The sequence below is a fragment of the Podarcis erhardii genome, assembly GCF_964252035.2.
Source record: "Podarcis erhardii genome assembly, chromosome: 17".
Classification (NCBI taxonomy): Eukaryota; Metazoa; Chordata; class Lepidosauria; order Squamata; family Lacertidae; genus Podarcis; species Podarcis erhardii.
This window is the reverse complement of record NC_138515.1, coordinates 3,217,569-3,236,252: the sequence shown is the minus strand read 5'-3', so window position 1 is coordinate 3,236,252 and position 18,684 is coordinate 3,217,569. Positions and strand designations below refer to the sequence as shown.

Genomic DNA, 18,684 nt, shown 5'->3' with positions numbered 1-18,684 from the left:
GATGTGAGGGAAGGAGGCTGAGGGTCAGGGCAGGTCTAGAACTGAACCAGGGGGTTCCCATTTAAGGATGCAATCCTAACCCCAACTGAAATGGAAGTAAGCCCCATTGAACTCAATTGTGCTTACTTCTGATTAGTATCACACTGTTGTGGTTCATTCTCTTGGCCATTGGACCTGGGCCCATTAAAAAGTATAAATAATTTGGGGATGTCCCAAGAAGTTAGTTAAGTAACAGGATTAAAAAGGTAAAGGTAAAGGGGCCCCTGACCATTAGGTCCAGTTGTGACCGACTCTGGGGTTGTGGCGCTCATCTTGCTTTATTGGCCGAGGGAACCGACGTACAGCTTCCAGGTCATGTGACTAAGCCACTTCTGGTGAACCAGAGCAGCACACGGAAACGCTGATTACCTTCCCGCTGGAGCGGTACCTATTTATCTACTTGCACTTTGACGTGCTTTTGAACTGCTAGGTGGGCAGGAGCAGGGACCAAGCAACGGGACCTCACCCCGTCAGGGTTTGGTTTGACCCACAGCGCCACCCGCATCCCTAGTAACAGGATTAGGGCAAAACAATTGGCAGAAACACATAGAAGATCATCTTGCAAGAGGTGGGTGAATTCAGGTTTTCTGCCTTGCACAGTTGCTCTGTCCTCTGATCTTCATTTCACCATGAGCTCACAGCCCTTGAATGCACTTAAAGAGGCTGCCCCATGATGACGGTTTCCCCCTGTACAGATTTGGTTTCTCTCCCTGTGTGGGGAAGATTGGTTATATGCATGAATGAATGCACATGTTAAAGCCATTGTTGCATTCTCTGAGGAGACACTGAAACTGGGACTCTAGGCCTATTTATGTTCAATCTGCATCGACTACTTCAGTTATATCTTGTCAGCAGCAGTTGAACTTGCACTGCTACTTCACCAGCAGAAGATTTCAAGTCAGCAGCAATTTTGATTATGTGTAAATTCTTAAGGTAACACAGATAACCCTGGTGTGTGTTTTAAACTTCCTGCTCTTCTTTTGACCCACTTTGGGCCTTCAGGGCAACTTGCAAAAAATACCGTAACAGTTAGTATAGTTAACAGCAGGTTACAACAAGTAGTTTAACCACATAGATCACACAGCTTAGGACTTCTGAGCAATTGCAACAGAGCAGAGCACATTAGCAGAAAATGGATTTTAAAAAATGAAGCAACTGCATAGAGTGATGTGCACCCATGGTGTGCAGGGGCAAGCATACCCAATACCATGCAGTGGTACCTTGGTTCTCAAACACCTTGGTTCCCAAACGGCAAAAACCCGGAAGTGTTCCAGTTCTCGAACGTTTTTCAGAAGCCAAACGTCCGATGAGGCTGTCAGCTATTGTTTCTGGGGCACCTGCAGCAATCAGAAGCTGCGCCTTAGTTTTCGAACATTTCAGAACTCAAACGGACTTCTGGAATGGATTGTTTGGCACTTTTGCTTTTGCTATTTATTTTGCATTTTTGTTTTTGAGGCTTTTTTGGTTAATTTGTTTTTGTGACTGTGTGGAACCCAGTTCAGCTACTTATTGATTGTGTGATTGCAGAAATGGATAAAAGCCCCCCCCCCCATCCAAACAATGACTATCATCAGTGCAGATAAATAATAACTTTTTTTTAAAAAAAAAATCATCTACAATACTGTTTTATTTATTTTATAGTACAGTACATTGATTATTGCTTTCATTTTATGGATCAATGGTCTTGTTAGATAGTAAAATTAATGCTAAATTGCTGTTTTAGGGGTTGTTTTTAAAAGTCTGGAATGGATCAATCCAATTTGCATTAATCTCTATGGTTTTGGAACGCTTTGGTTTTGGAACAGACTTCCGGAACGGATTAAGTTTGAGAACCAAGGTACCACTGTATTTCATGTATATGTGGAATCAGAGAATGCACAGCAACTTGGGTTTGGAACACATGCAGTTTCTAATCAACTAATCCGGTGACAAAGAGCCTGACCAAAGGGAACAAGTTCCACCCCATCTTAACTCTCCGGAGGCAGTTCAGTCTTCCCAGCTTTCACCCCTTAGTTACCAAGTGGGAGTCATCTAGAGCCTGTTTAAGGCAAACCTTTCCATTCCCTTCCTCCCTTAGGTTGTGTGAATAAACCAGACAACAGTACTTTTCTGAAAAGTGGTGTGTTTTTTTTATTCTTCAAAATCTCATTAAAATAAATACAATCCTGGAGCAGGGAGCTCCCATATATACATAAAATGGGGGTGTTGGGGGGGGGAGAGAGATGGGGAAAGTTAAAAGAGAGACTAGTTGAGTCTGTTCAGAGGAAGGTGGCGTTTCCACCCCAATATTAGTGCATTACCAGCCAGGAAATTGGGGTCGACCCCCCAAATCCTAGAGACTGCAGTGGTCAGCAGGGACCTGCCACAACCCCACTCCCCCAAAAGGTGGGAGACAGTAGCTGGTACCCTTTTTAGAGAGCCACAGAAATAAATACACCCTTTTATTTACAAATCCAGTGTATTGGACTCGGAAGATTCTCTTTGCAGCTAGTTTAAAAAGAGAGCGAGAAAGAGCACTGAGTGCGAGAGACCCTGGCAGCTTCTATGCAGTTAAGGCACTGACTGGAGGCATGGTGTGCGCACAGATCCATGCACAGAGGTGGCCGGGAACTTTCAGTATGGCCCAACCTTGCCCACTTAAAAGGCTGCAACCCTAAATAGCACAGTTGCTAGGGAATTAAGCCCCATTGTACTCAGTGGGATTTCATGCTGAGTCAACCTGTTTAGGATTGTACAGTTCCTCGTGTGTGCTGAATCTGAGCAGGTAGTGGACCCAGGAGTGTCACAAGTCAGTAACTTTGTTCTCTACGAGAGCTGCAATCTGTTGCAGTCGATATGCCAGTTGCATCTTCTGGCCCAGTGGGTCCTCTTCTAGTGCACTGATTATCTGCAAAAAAGCACACAAAGTCAATATTTTGCCTACCTATCCTAGCAGAAGTCTTTCTACAGCAGGGCTGGCTAACTTGTGCTAGAGCCCTCCAGATGCTGCCAGACTGCAACACCCATAATCCCTGACCACTAGCCATATGGGCTGGGCCTGGTGGGAGTTGGGGTCCAACAATATCTGGAGGGCCACATGATTCCCATCCCGGTCCTACAGGCCTTCCCTTCCCAGCAACCAACCTCTCTGCAGGGAATGGATTAGAATAGATGGGTTCACTCCCACTCCACCCTCTCCTGCAGAAATTGATCTGTTTATGTCCCTCTGTCCCACCCCCACCAACATCCTGCAAGTACAAAATCTCAAGGGATTTATCATACCTGATCATAGTACTTGTTAATATAATTATAAAGTTCTTGCAGGGCCACCAGGCAGTTGAGGTCAGAGGAATATTTCTGCCGAAACAGGAGGGTGGAAAATGAAAAGTTAGATGTTTTAATTACATTTTCACTACAAATACACGTGGACATAGGAAGCTGCCTTATCTAGTCAGGCCATTGGTCTATGTAGCTCAGTACTGTCAACACTGACAGGCAGAATCTCTCCAGGGTTCAGAAAAGGAGGGCTCAACCAGACCTACCAGGAGATGCCAGGAATTGAATGTGGGACGTTTTGTATGCAAAGCACACTCCCTGCCACTGAACTACGGTCCTTGTATTTTTGCATATTTCTACACATTATGCTATGTTTATATCATACTCATTGATACCCCTTCTCACCCTTCCTTATAACAATCCTAAAACAACAATTAAGACGACTTCAGAAAGGGAGTAATAATTGATGGAGGGACAATGTGTGATTGCAGACCCTGATAATGGGATCCCAACAAGGGAGCACAATGCATGCCTGTGCACAGAGAGGTGCCCTGCCCCAGTTTTAGTGGACTGGTATATGATGAAGTGATCTGGTAAATACAAACAACCCCCCTTTGACACATGTTCAATATGTGAGCATCCGCTTATAAAACTGCACGTTATTACAATGATCCTGCCAATGTTCTTATCTGTTTACAGTTTGTTTCTAAATATTCAATAAACCATTTCCATTATTTTATTTAGAAAATTGTTATCTTGATTTCTTATTTTGCCAGTAAGTTTCATAATTTCTGCATATTCCATAAGTTTTTGTATCCATTCTTCTTTTGCTGGGACTTCTTCCCAATGGTGTTTCAAATATACAGGATTTTACATACTGTATGTGCACGGTGCCTCGGAACGTAACTCCCTCGTAAATGGGGAGTTGCCTATATAAACAATCCAAGTTTGGGCCAAACTGCAGCAAGCAGCCCTTGTTCAACCTGTGATTTAAAGACTTTCCAAGATCTCTTGCAACATATCCTCAACATAACTTGGAACGGCACAATTGTATAACTTTTAGAAGACATTTGAAGACAGCACTGTATAGGGAAGTTTTGTTGCTTTATTGCGTTTTTATATTTTGCTGGAAGTTGCTCAGAGTAGCTGGGGCAACCCAGTCAGATGGACTGCATGTAAATGTAATAGTACTACTACTGCCTCAAATAAATGTCTCAGAATCAAGGGACTGAGTAGCAACCACTCCCCTCCACCCACCCACATACTGAAGTCAAATCAGTTGACATATTCAGTGGATTTTCATGATGGTGACGATAGTAGTAGTCATCATCATCATCATGAAAATCCACTGAATATGTCAACTGATTTTGAGGCATTTATTTGCTCTGCCACGCAACCTTTTCTTGTTTGAAAGTGGCAGATTAAGTCAGCATGGGAGAGTTTTAAAATTAGTGAGGCGGAGAGAGTGCAGTTTTTAAATACTATTTTTGGTTCTGGAATCATGGCAGGATTCCCTTACCCCCGAGAGTTCAGTCAGGGCTGAGTTCATCTCTTGGTAGCTGGCAGGAACAGTCTGTCGAATATCAGCATAATACCTAACCGTGGAGGAGGGTGGGGGGAGAGAAGAGAAAGGTTAGTGGGGAGGGGCCACACTGCAATGCAAGTCTCCTTTGCCTGCCCTAAAAATGACATTCTCAAGCCAGCCAGCAACATTCATAACATCCAACACTGTCTACAACACAGTTCTGTTCCTCATACTACAGTTCCTCATTCTGTAGTATGCTGAAAGATGTCATTGCTTTAATTTAATTAATTTAATTAATTAATTAATTAATTAAGCAAGCAAGCAATACTGGGAGAAGACCACTAAGCATTTCTCTCATTCATACTGGGTAACAAAAATGGTGGGCCTTTTCACCCTTTCAATGCATTTTTGTATGTGAAATCTTTGAGCAATGTTGATTAAATGGATGTGGTCCGGAAGGTGTGATTTTGCATCTGTGCAGAAAACATGCAGGATTCAGTTCCCTTAGAATTGTTGTTGTTGTTTAGTCGTTTAGTCTTGTCCGACTCTTTGTGACCCCATGGACCAGAGCACGCCTTTGTCCATGGAGTTTTCTTAGCAGGGATACTGGAGTGGCTTGCCGGTTCCTACTCCATCCCTTAGAATATCTTCATTAAATAAAAGAAATTTATGAATCTGGAATTTATGAAGATATGCTCTCAAGTTTGTGGATGCTGACTGAGAAATCTCCAAAGCCATGGAGGAAGCTAATAAGATTCCCATTAAAGATGGGGCTTCAAAGCCGTGTCTAGCTCCTTACTCTTCCATATCACTGGCAGAAGCAGAATTATGTAAAATAAGGGGGGGATGTAAATCTGCTCTATTTGCATAATTTATAACTGTTGCAAAATTAGTATTTCCTTTTGCATATTTTTTAAAAAACGTAGAAAATATGCAATCAGCTCCCAGGACTCCTGGCTTCCCCAAACACGCCCACAACCTCTCATTTTCTGCAGAGCTAGGTATTATTCTACCACAACAACCTTTTTTCTGTTTTTCACACTTACTTCTCCACCATCTGTTTGTAGTGTGGGATTTCCCTGGCATAGAGTAGTTTGTTGACTGGTGAATCCTGAGGAGGGAGAGAGAGGGAGGGAGGGAGAGAGAACAAAAGGTGATGTAAGGTTTGAAGAAGTTTTGGAAAGGGGACAGAAGTCAGACTCAAGAATTATGTCTCCACCTGTAGGTATGGTATGGTATGGTATGGTATGGTATGGTATGGTATGGTGTGCAACTGGTTAGTTTTCAGGCTGTCCAGACTGCATTTTAAGAGAGACAGAAAATGTAAAGTTTATAAGACCAATTCAGCATTTAAATAGGAGCCCATTCCAAAGCATGCTCCCAATGCAATACTCTGCAAAGCTAACAGAGAGGAGGGGAAGTTCCTCTGAGCATGTGAAGAGTCAAACTACCCCTCATATGCAGGTGAGGAAATTCTCCTACATGCAAAAAACCCCTGCATCCATAATAATATTAATAAAAAGATATTAGAGAAAAGAGTTACAGCATAGCTTTTTCTCTGACATAGTTGTCTGCATGCATAAATCTCCAATTTTCTCTGAAACCTACTTGCAGCATAGACAGATTTACCACCTCAGTAAAGCCCTCTTCAAGGACATTACTATCAGGTATTAAGAAAAAACATGGAGGGGAGAGGGGAAGAAGAGTATAATAATAATAATAATAATAATAATAATAATAATAATAATAATAGTAATAATAAAATAAATAAATAAATAAATAGAAATTAAATTAAATTAAATTAAATTAAAACAAATAATAACCAGATTCTGGGAACAAATGGGATGGCCATCACCTCAGTGTCCTGCTTTTGAGATTCCCAAAGGCATATGGCTGACTGCTGTTGGGAACTGATGCTGAATGAAATGGACCTTGGCTTGATCCAGCCAGCCAGCATCATTAATGCAGAACTGAAAACACAGAAGTGCTAATTCTAAATCCCAGCATACTTTCTATGCCAAGATACTTTTGCATCCAAACATAAATAATGATTTGGTATTTCTGAACGTGGCTTAAAGGTGAAAAACACCAACCACCCTACCTATTGTGTTGCTTTAAACATCATGGCTTCCCTTCCCCCAAGAGGGACCTCCCACCTGATCTCACAACCTTTTTTCTATAGCAAATCTAGAATTCCAAACAAAACCTCAGAGCCGGCATTTCTGAAAGGGCCTCCTGGCAAAACACTGTAGGGGCATGATGAGCTGCTGAGTAAGGTGGCTGAACTAAACCCCAAATTAAAAATGGAAATGCCTACATTTTAAAAACATAATCAAGTGAGCTCTTGGTCATGGAAAAAAAATGATTTGAGAGAACCACCAGTCCTTGGGAATGATGCCTGAGAGGTGGCAAAAGCAGGTCTCAGTCAGGTCTGACCAGTTTGACAGGCTGTTACGAGAGATTGAGAGAGATCAACTTCTACAGTACATGCAGAAACAATCCTTCTTGTCCCCAATACTACAGGATGTTCTCCCTGCCCCCACCCTCATCTTCTAGAATTGCTGGGTTTTGCGTGGAAATGACAAAAATAAGCTGTACCTGTATTTTATTTTTAAAGGAAAGAAAAACGTGCCCCAATATATCAAAGACACGATTTAATATGCAACATGTTTCAGGCCCAGCAAACCTTCTCTCAGGGATCTACAAAAAACCCCCTGAAAATTGTTTTCAGAAATTCTGGAAAACAAAGCTGAGACCCTCAACCCATATGTTTCCAGAGAGTGACAAGAATGTGGGAAAGGCACTTGGGGCCCTAAATTGGGGCTTATATTTGAGCCAAAGTTCAGGTCTAGAACATATGGTGATGTGTCTTAATCTCAATCTCTAAATCTCTCTCTCTTTCTCTTTCTGTCTCTCACTCTGTGTGTGTGTGTGTGTGTGTGTGTGTGTGTGTGTGTGACCAAGCATGGCAGAGCATCACTCATTCACTGTTGTACAAACAAACAGGGAAAACTCCAACATTTCTATGATGAGGGCGGAGATAAGACTTTTAGATCAAAAAGGCTCTATAAGTCAAGGCTCCCTTTACATTTCACACAAACATCCTTGCAGTCTCAGATTTCATTTTAAAACACCTTAAGGCTTGATTGTGTGGGCAACACTGGGTGAATTATCAGAGGGCATTAAACAGCTGAGAATGTTTTCCAGTTTAAGAGGGCAGTATTTCAGTGCTCTACATAGCTCCTTGCACATCCCCAAAGAAAATCGCTCAAGTTGAGGAAGTAGAGGGGAGCCCAGAAAAACTGGGGGGCCAGGTGCAGCCCCCACAGTTCTGACTGGCAACCTAAGTGTATGCTGGCATGCCTGGATTTGGAACTGCTTGTAACCACAATTTTGAACATTGTAATAATATATGTACCCAGACGGTTAAAATGTTAAGGTGCGGGAAATGATATGTTTTGCAATACAGAATGTTAAGTGGAGTGATGCAACGTAATTAACAAGGTTTGACTGTTAAATGGCCTAGATGGGAGAAAAGTCATTCTCACACAATCAGCAATAAGCATCTTGAAATCAGTACTTCTGTGCAAGTGTTTGAAACAGGCCAAAACCACAACAGACATACTGGAATCCAGATGATAGTTTGGTGGATTATAAAATACCACTGAACTAAGAATGGGACTTTCGCTCTTATGTCAAGACTATTGCATTAATGAGTACCTTTATATGCAAGAAGACATGAACAGTCATGCTCATACTTGCAATCAGTGAATTGTGATGCTGGGGAAAAATTTGCTCCCACTTTGTCCAATATCTTGAAGTTTACTCTCCACTTCCTCTGGGACATCAGAAATGGTCCTCAGTAGAGATGGGACAAGGTGGCTTCTGCTAGTTAGACAGACACCTTTGCTCCCATGAAAGGCTGGTTTCATGGAAGATTTGTTTTCAAAAAGTGTCACTTGTTTCAATTCCTTGAGCCAATATGGAGTGTTTTATTCAGCTGCTCTTCAAACAAACAGTCTGATTAAGGTCTCTCTGCTGTGTGCCATCCATTTTGTTCCTGTTCTGTTTATGGCAGTATGCTAACTGTGAGGGTTAAAATCGTGGCAATTATAAGGCATAGGACAAGAGATTTTGGTGCTTAAGCAGGAAATCCAAATGGCTAATTAACATGGGAATCCCCTGGGAATCTTCCACATTAAAATGAATAGGAGAGTCCCAAGGGTACTTGCCCAGTGGACTGTCTCGCACATAGGCCCTCTCCCTCAGTCTCCAAATCTGCTGCCCAAATGGCATCTAAAATCCATAGTTGAACAGCAGGGCTACCTCCAGTGGTGCTGACTTGCCCCCCACACTGAGGGGGTGCAGGCAAAACATGTGGAGGGCGAGCTCCATGCTTGCTCGTCCCAGCCCCCGCCCAGCTTCTGGGCTGCCAGGCTGCAGCTGGGATGAGAGAAGCAAAGATTGCCCACACTTGTCACAGCCACTGCCTGGCTTCTGGGCTGCTGTGTAGAGGCTGAGGCTGGGGCACTTGGAGGGTGACTGACAGCTGTGGGGACAGCGGCCCCCTCAGTACTGGGGTGGCACTGCCCCCTGCCCAAAAATACTGGGGGAAATGAAGCCCCTCCCCCCCTTTACCCAGTGCAACTGGCTACCTCTGTCAGTGGCAATGGGATTCATATTCAAGTTAAATGCCTGGAGTATCCCGTTTCAGAACAGAGGGCAGGCCTGACTTCATCAGGATCAAGGCAAGCACTACCTGTCCTCTTTTGATCCTGGTCTGATATGGGTGTGACCTTTAGACATGTGCAGATGTATAAACTTACCCTGCCAACTTTGTGCTCAGCAGTTGTGCAGGCATCAATGAATGTCTGAGCAATGACAGTCAAGTTGGCGTCCACATTGTCAGAGACACGCACATCAAAAATGAACTGTGGGTTCTTGAGTGTGTTCACCCAGAAGCGCAGCAACAAACTAAGGAGGAGGGGGAAAGGCAGAAACCAAGTTAGCAACTGGCTGACTGTCTTCAGCCCTTCTGGCTGAAAATGTTCAGACTCCACAACCCACTTTCCCAGTCTCAGCTCCTACGGCCACCATCCATTCCCAGGCAATGCTGCCTCAGTAACCCCGTGCCCACCCCACCTGTTTGTTTTCCAGATGTGCAGCGTCTCCGGCTCAGTGACCCCGTGCCGCGCTGCTAGCTCATCCAACAGGTCAAACAAATACTTGACAGCAATTGGTACTGGGCGGTTCACACTCAGGACAGCCTGGAACACATCATCCACAAACTTCTGTAGCGTCCCCTTTGGAGAATAAAGGGAAGAAAGAGGGGATTAGAGACTCACAGGTGCACTGCTGAGACAGCCAGGAATCAGCCACATAAATAACAGCATGTTTCTACAGCAAAAATGTACTTTCAAAAATGCTTTCAACCCATTTCATTCTCAAAACAACAACTGTTATGCTCTCAGGAGCATCTAGTCTTAAATACATTTCCAACATTACTGTACCTCTGTATTATAGCCCTAAATTTAATATGGATGGAAAAGTTTGACTTCTATGGAATGGAACTTGCCAAGAAGAAAACAAACCATCTGCCACCATACTAGTTTCAAAATTGTCAAATAAATTGAACTGGTTGTTTATCCTTCAGTTTAGAGGGCTGTACGAAGTATCTTTGGCAACTGCCTTAGGCTAAGAATCATCACACCCCAAACAAACAAGATTTAACCTGTTCAACTGTTGATGTGTTGCATGTGTGACAAAAAAATTCCTAGAGTAATCAATATACAGCTGTCCACTTAACCCTATTCTAACCTCTTAATTTAAATTGTTGGTAACTGGACCTGGGACCTCATGGTGAAACACCGGTAAGAAACAAAGTAGTAGTAGCAGCAGCAGCAGAAGCAGAAGCAACAACCAGAACAAGGTTCTAGTCTATATTGTATTAAGTATTAATCTTGGGGTACTTCCAAGAACAGTGTCTACAGCAGCCTTCCTCAAACAGATCCCCTCCAAATATTGTTTGACTCCAACTCCCATCCGCTCCAGCCAGCAGTGCCAATAGTTGAGGTGATGGGATTTGGAGTCCAACAGTATCTGAAAGGAAAGTCTAGTCTACAGGAACTGCAAAATACTGTATGCCTATAACCAGTGCTTTTTCTTTCAGGGGGGATTCAAGAGTATACAGTACCAGCACCTCTTTGTTCTTGTTGTTAAAAAGTGTGGCACTTACTGTAACAACTTTATGGTACCGGAGCCTCTTTTTGTTGTTAAAAAGTGTGATACTTCTTGGTGAGTATGAGTGCCTATTTTTCTAGTAAAAAAGCACTGCCTATGACAGATACACAAAACTTTTCATCTGCACTACCTGCAGACTGGGAGACAAGGCCCTTGTACTTTCTAGATGTGGCAGCCAACATTTTCAGATTTACCATGTCAAGGAACCCAGGAAATATTCTAGGGCAGTGGCTCTTGAACTCCACTCATCCCATTCCTGGGCCACTTGAAAACTGCTGAGGGCCTCGGTGGACAACAATTGTTTTCCTGACTGTTGTAAGCAAGTGTAATGCACTGGGCTAGACGCTATATGATTTTCAACTGTATTTTTATTTCTTCTTTTGCTTCTCCAATTGTATTTTATTGTGTTACAACTTGAACTCCACAGAATCAATATGAAAAATCAATACAATATTGAATATGGACACAGCACGGACCACCCAAATGAAGTGCAGAGACCATGGACCATGGTTTGGGAAGCCCTGTTCAAGGGCACCTAGTCACCTTCACGCAGGGAAATGTGTCTGTCATTATTGATCTACTGACTGAGGAAATCCTGATTAGGCTCTGAAGAATCCCACTGCTCTAAAAGGGCTGGTATAATTGGAGAATGGCTCGGGGGGGGGGGGAATGCTTTCCCTCTTACCTTCATGGAAAGCAAGCGGGTGAGGTAGATCTCAGGAATCGCCTTGGCACGCTCCCGAAGGCTGCTGCGCCGCTCTTGCTGCTGTTTTGTGAGTTCAGGCTCTTCAGATGGCTTTACCAGGTGCCAGAGGCGTAGCCCCCCATCCTCCCCATCCTCTAGCATTGGAGTGTCTGCAAAGGGTGCAACAGGATTCATTACAATGGAAAATGGGGCAGTCCACTAGGCAGCCCTCAGGGCACCTGCCTGTCCTGTGGACAGCTGAGACAACAGCCAGGGCCCCAGTCCTGGGCTACCACCAGCAGCAAACAAAGGTCTGAGATAAATGATGATGCCTGGAAGAAGGAAGGAGGAGACACGGGCCCAGTGGGAGGCTTGGTGGGACTGACATGGCCCCTACACCCACACCCACAAGGAATAAAGGAAGCAGCACAGAAGTTTGGGAACTTTTTATCATGGCCAGGTGCAGAATATTCTTCTGTAATGCAGAATCTAAATGGCTCCCACATAAACTATGCTATTATTTGAAGGGGTTTTTTTTTGGGGGGGGGGTGTAAAAGGGAGCCAAAGAAGTATCTAATCCTCCAGGTGACAAAGAAAAATCTAAAAAAATGTTTAGAGTTTCTGTTAAAGGCCTACAAAAACAGCACGCGCGCGCGCGCACACACACACACAGGCCTTTCCCCAACCAATGTGGCACCTCACTCTCTTAATTCCAGTACCTCCCTAAAAAGTTTCCAGTTTGTCTGCCTCTGGCCCTGTGCATCTCTTGTTGCCACTCCCAGAGCATTTATAACAAATGTCAATCTGTGCTCTTCTTTCCTAGACTAAAAGAAGACTAGAAAAAACTTGACTCCCTTGTTTGCAAAACAAAAGGCCTCTATAGATACAGAAATAAAACAGGCTTATTCCCATGTGATAACTTGAATTACCATTATGTACAAAAGGAGAAGGAAGAAACATCTACAGGCATTAATTTTAGAGTCTTCTGGTCTGGAGCATTTCCATTACTTTTTCAGGCTAGAAAATTAAGGAACTCTTCACACACATTACAAAAAAAGGGGCTAAGGTGCTTCTCTCTACCCCATGAACAGGCAAGAGACTCCCCCACCCACCATATTGAGCTGCACTGCTCACCATTTATGGCCATAGTGAAAACCACATCTCTTTGCAATGTGTCAGTTGCAGAGAGGAGGGAAAAAGGAGGTTGCTCTACTGCATGGGAGAGCAATGGCTCAAGGAAGAGAGAGACAAGCAGACTCACTTTCTCCAGAGAAGAAGTTCTGGCTGGTGCCTTGGGAGACGTCATTGTGAAGGCGGGGAATGAGGCCAACTGTGGCCCCATCTGGAACCTGGGGAAAAGAGGAAGGACAGTAAACAAGTGAAACACCTACAAGAAGGTGAGAAATAGTTCAGGTGAGAGACGGGTTCCCAGCACCATGACTCTCCTGCCAGAAGCAAAACGTGGAAGCCCAGCATTGCAGACACGGTCAGGGTAGCCAATGTGATGCCTTCCAGATGCTGCTGGACTATAACTCCCATCAACCCTGACCACTTGCCGTTCTGTCTGGTGCTAATGGGAAGTGGAGTCTGGAGGGCACCACACTGGCTACCCGACTCCATACTCCCTCCCTCCCAGCTTCTACCATTCAGCTGCATCCCACCCAACCCCATACCTTGTAATGTTGTAGAGTGTTGAGTCTCTTCCATTGGTTCTGCGTGATGGAGGTCAGATCCTCATCCGAAAGCGTCAGGTGGCCAGCAACACCTGAGCGCCACTCTGAGGAAAGGAAGAGTGGCAGGTGAGGGTCTCCTACTTCCACCCCCTGCCCTCAAATCTCCACAGCAAGCCCAGGACAACTTCATGTGGGCCTCTCTCAAAATGAACTAAACATCCTCAACAGGTTTTGGTCCTTCCTTATCCAAAGGAAGACCCACAGATTGGGGTGGGGTGGGGTGGGGAGTAGAGAATGGAGGAGACTCCTTACCCAAGTCAAGGGAGTGCACTGAGGGGCGCTGGGAGAAAGGGACGCCTTTGTAGACCTGGTCCAAGATTTTCTCCTTCACTTGAGTGATGGTGTCTGTATCAAGGACACGGGCTGGGATGCGCTGAGTCTCACCCATGCCACCTGGGCCACCCCCCCTCACCAGGACAGTCAGGTTGAGGGGCCGATACTCCACGTCTTCTCTCAGCAGCCGCCCATCATTCAGGGTCCGTTTGGCCTTGCCTGTCACAGCATCCACTGGGCCCTTGTCCACCTGGTACTTAATGGCACGGAAGAGCATGTACAGGGGCTCACCAGCCACCTCCTTCGTAGGAAAACACAGAGGAGGAGGGGAAGGAATGAGAAGGAAGCCTGGGCTCCAGAGTCACTACAGTCCCTGCACTGCACTTAACAACCCCACACATGCACAGCTAGAAGTAGGAGCCTCAAAATCATACATCTTTCTACCGGACCCACCATCAGGGCAGTGTACATTTTTGGAAATTCCAAGCAAAGTGCCAAAAAAGCACAGCTGGTGGTACTGGCCACTTAATTCAGTTCTCAAGTGTAGCTTGAGAGAAAAATCCAATCCACTGAGATGTTTTCCTACATACATTTCCTATGAAAGCTGATGTAGCGTCATGGCTAGAGTGTCACACAAGATTTAATAAGACCCAGATTCCTATTTATCCACAGGCATTTACAGACTGGCCTTGGGCCAGTCACTCTCTTGCTCAGCCCAACCTCCCTCACAGGGCTGCTGAGAAGATAAAAGGGGGCAGGGAAACCACATGGTGCCTCTTCAAGCAGCATGAAAATGCAATAAATAAATGAATATAATCACTTGCACAAGGTGGATTGTACTCCACTCTGAATTGAAGTATGTTTGGATAGGGTACTCTGGATTGTTCTGCCTTCAGCATCAAAATGTCTTAGGCATGCCCTGGACTAGCTGTGGGACGAGAGAGCATGATAAAATGTTTACCCCTATGAAGCCTCAACAAGCCACAGGACTAGGCAAGAACAGTAAGCAGGAGAGTGAGCACTCGTGGAAAAATGTGGGGCAAGTTTTGTTCCCCCACCTTCAACCAGACCTCCTCCTCCTGGTGGCATCTCCCACCTCCTACCTTGGACATGAAACATGAAATTTACCGTATTTTTCACACCATAGGGCGCACCGGAACATAGGGCGCACCCAGTTTTTAGGGGGGGAAATCAAGAAAAAAAACCTTTTCCCCCCAGCCCCAAAGAGCAGCGTACAGGCTGCGCACAACCTCTCCCTGCCGGAGGGGTTGCGCGCAGCTATGGCACAAGCCAAGGCAGCCAGCGGGATGGATCCCGCTCGCTGTTTTGGCTTCCTCTTTAGCCCCGCACAACCTCTCCTTTCCAGGAGATGCTGCGCAGGGCTAAAGAAGCCATAGCCCCGTGCAGCCTCTCCTTGCCGGAGGGGTTGCGCGCAGCTATGCAGCAAGCCAAGGCAGCGAGCGGGATGGATCCCACTCGCTGTTTTGGCTTCCCCTTTAGCCCCGTGCAGCCTGTCCTTGCCAGGAGACGCTGCACAGGGCTTCTCCTGGCTTTCCTGGGAGGTGGTTGGATTCCCTCACCTCTCCCAAAAGCCCGCAGAAGCCGCACAACCCCTTTAAAGAGATCACGGCTTCTCCTGGCTTTTCTGGGAGGTGGGGAATTCCCCCACCTCCGGCAAAAACCAGCAGAAGCCGTGCACACTTTAAAAGGGCTGCACGGCTTCTCCTGGCTTTCCTGGGAGGTGGGAGAAGGAACTGATGCAGCCAGTCAGTCCCTTCTCTCTCCTGTGGAAAAGCCCGCAAGAGCGCACGGAGCTTGTCTTGGGGGCTTTTCCCGCCGGCCTCCCCCCTGCATTCGCTCCATAGGACGCACAGACATTTCCCCTTGCTTTTTAGGAGGGAAAAGTGCGTCCTATGGTGCGAAAAATACGGTATTACGGTCAGAGACCAGCTTGAGAAACACAAATGGAACTACAATCCTAATAGCAAAACAAACATTTAAAACAATATACAACAATGGATTCTAAGTTAAAAAGTGCAAAGTCCCACCTTAGACGCAGAAGGCATCATCCAGACAGGCTTTACAACTTACCCTGAGATAGGAGTAGAGGCAGATGGACATCCAGTTGGTCAGCAGTTTCTCTACCATGGTCTCTGTCCTGCAGGACAGTTGAGGAGCTAAGTAGAGTTGCTAGCGTCCCCCCTCCCCCCTCATGCCAAGTTAGGCTACCAGTTGTGGCACAAGATGGTGACAGCAATCCTTGGCCCACAGTTTTAAATTCAAAGCTCTGTTCTGCAGGGTTAAGTAGAGTGGTTATGAAATAATAACTTGTGGTACCTTAAGATGAATACTTTTTAAAAAACAGGTACTGAGGGCCCTTTGGATGGAAAGTAAGTTTAAGTGTTGCTGTTTATAAGAACAGGACAGTCTCTCAACATATACAAAATGCTTAAACCTAGTTCAAGGGACTGCTTTCTGTTTATAAGTATAAAAAACTTACTGTTTTAATATAAAGCAGCAAAATGAGAGTTTTTAAAATGCTCCTGATCTCTATTTCAGCATGTTTGTGGTTTGAGACATTCCAGTTTAAGCATTAATTACCTTGTGGACATACAACTCCAGCAAAATATAACAGGTTTTTTGGGGGGGCAGGGCATTGCGTTCTTCAGTTCTGGCAGCAAGCCAGGGGGATTAATTCTGGCCAGCCAAATAAAAATTCTTGCCAGTTGGCAACCCTCACCAACTGTGAAAGCATTCCACCCCCCAGGGGAAGGAGTGGGAGAAGGCACCTAGAGGGACTTCTTGGAACAAGGGCATCTTTCCCCACCTCCACAACGCCCCATCCCAAACACAGGGCTTACCTGCGAAGCATGAGCTTGGCATTGCGGGTGACGCAGTGGGCAGCAAGATCACTCAGCAGAGTCTGCATGATGTCTGTAAGATACTCCAGGCGCCCATGAAGAGCCAATGAGAGCAGTGATGCTGCATGACATCGATCCCGCTGGGAGAAGGTAGGCTGGGCCTCCAGAGTTCGGATTAACTGGGAACAGCAAGGGAAGACTCTCGTCACCTCTGCGGTACAACCCGTTCAGTCCTACTCCTTCGCCAGAGCAGGAAACAAAACTCGGGGCAGATGTTCTGTGCGCCTTCATCCATTCATACAGCAGAACAAAACCTCTAAAGTGCACACACAGACACAAACACCCTGATGGTGCTGCTGGACTATCTTCAGGTGCTGCTGGACTACAGCTCCCATGCTGGCTGTGGATGATGGGACTTGGAATCTAGCACCACTTGAAGAGTGCCAGGTTCTCCATCCCTGAACAAGGAGGTGCCAGACTGCAACCCCCAGAGGTTATCAGCACACACTTTGCATGGTCTAAATGCAGGAGGAGACTTTCAGAAGCAGCTGCTCTCGAACTGAAGTCTCTCCATACTGTATCTCCACCTACTGTTCAGTACAACTAGAATTGTGCTCCTTAAGGCTCGCTCTCTCATCTGGAAATTTAAAAAGATACTGCTGATCTCCCATGCAATAACCTCGCATTCATATGCATTCTCACACACAAAATCCCCCAAAAAACTCCACTTGCAAGACAACCTCTCCCCGCACTCCCTATCCAAGTATGGCATCGGACTGACCCTCTAGCTCAGCCACTTTCTAGAACCTTCCCCTTATTCCCCCAGATCACCCACCGTCAGCAGGAAGACTTTGCTGTTTAGCAGATTGGAGAGCTGCCCCAGGCCCTGCTCCACTGTGGCACGGCGCCCCTCGGGCAGATCCAGCACACGCCGCAATGGCACGTCCCCCTGAGCCGGGAAGAAGACGCGCTGGGTGTAGGTGTTGTAGTCCAGGAAGGGGATCCCTGAACCCTCCAGCTCCCCACTCAGGTCAGTCATCTCCGTCATCAGGTCTGAAGCAAGCAGGGGGTTGCGTTGGGAGACGGGTGGGAAGGCAAGAATGAAGAGAGGGGTGGAGAAGAAAAGCAAAAGAAAAGAGTGAGCAACACACAACCATTACATTAGCAGAAAAGATCCCCGTTAGATGGAATTCTGTACCCAAATATGTAGCTGTTAGCGATTCTCAGCAAACATCCTTCTGCAATTCATCTCAAAACAGCTTCCTTTATGAAATTCTGGAAATGTATCCCTTCAGGAAATACCCTTCGAACTCTGTTCTTGTGCATCATCATCAATCAATCAATCAATCAATCAATCATTATACAGCTACAGACTCATTAAATCCTGCACATTTAAACTAGGAACGGGGAACCTGTGGCTTTTGGGGTGTTTTTGGTCTCCAATGCACATCGGTCCTGGCCAGCACAACCAACGGGTCAGAGATGAAGGGAGATGAAGTTCAACAACATCTGAAGGGCTACTGGCTCCCCAACTCCTGGCTTTGAACAGCCCAGAACTCAGAAATTAGGCAAGTGAAATTTGTCTCACCACCTCCCTCCATGTCACCTGCTTAATTTCTGTGCCCCAGGCTGCTGCTTATAATTACGAGAGTAGGGTTATTACAAGGGGGTGGAGGGAGTGATAACACAACCTTATTCCTAGCCCTCCGTATCATTCAGGTATCTTTCAGAAAAGCGTAGTTTCACTTCCCCCACCCTCCTCAAGCTGTTCCTTCGTCTATTTCATGCCACTGCTCTCCTGCCTGTGGCTCAAACTCACCTCCCTCCTCCATACTTGCTCCCCCCCCATCCCATACCAGTGAATTCCTTGCGGCACTGGTCCCCAACGCTGATCTCCATGTTCTCAAGCTGCACCAGCACTTTCTTGTAGTCTCGTAGGGCTTGCTTGCTCTTTCGCCTGCCAGGATGAGGGGAGGAGCAACGCAGTTTTTACAGAAGCAAGGATTGGGGGGGGTGCTGAAGGGAAAAAAGCAACTTTTCACTCCCCCTGCACACCCCTCCCCCTGAAACATC

General features: G+C 45.8%; 1 protein-coding gene across 1 annotated transcript in view; it reads right to left on the bottom strand.

Moving 5' to 3' along the window:
- Positions 1 to 2,144: 2,144 nt before the first annotated feature.
- Positions 2,145 to 18,684, bottom strand: part of PLXNB3 (plexin B3) — a 47,952-nt gene continuing 31,412 nt past the window's right edge. Inside the window, exons 21-34 of the mRNA XM_081844505.1 lie at positions 18,468 to 18,568; positions 17,447 to 17,664; positions 16,612 to 16,790; positions 15,842 to 15,908; positions 13,730 to 14,051; positions 13,418 to 13,521; positions 13,006 to 13,093; positions 11,745 to 11,914; positions 9,962 to 10,122; positions 9,646 to 9,793; positions 5,866 to 5,930; positions 4,814 to 4,889; positions 3,301 to 3,375; positions 2,145 to 2,926 (exon numbers count right to left, since the gene is read on the bottom strand). Of these exons, the coding sequence (XP_081700631.1) occupies positions 2,822 to 2,926; positions 3,301 to 3,375; positions 4,814 to 4,889; positions 5,866 to 5,930; positions 9,646 to 9,793; positions 9,962 to 10,122; positions 11,745 to 11,914; positions 13,006 to 13,093; positions 13,418 to 13,521; positions 13,730 to 14,051; positions 15,842 to 15,908; positions 16,612 to 16,790; positions 17,447 to 17,664; positions 18,468 to 18,568 (1,879 nt within the window). The 3' untranslated portion in view covers positions 2,145 to 2,821. The remainder of the gene's footprint in view (positions 2,927 to 3,300; positions 3,376 to 4,813; positions 4,890 to 5,865; positions 5,931 to 9,645; positions 9,794 to 9,961; positions 10,123 to 11,744; positions 11,915 to 13,005; positions 13,094 to 13,417; positions 13,522 to 13,729; positions 14,052 to 15,841; positions 15,909 to 16,611; positions 16,791 to 17,446; positions 17,665 to 18,467; positions 18,569 to 18,684) is intronic.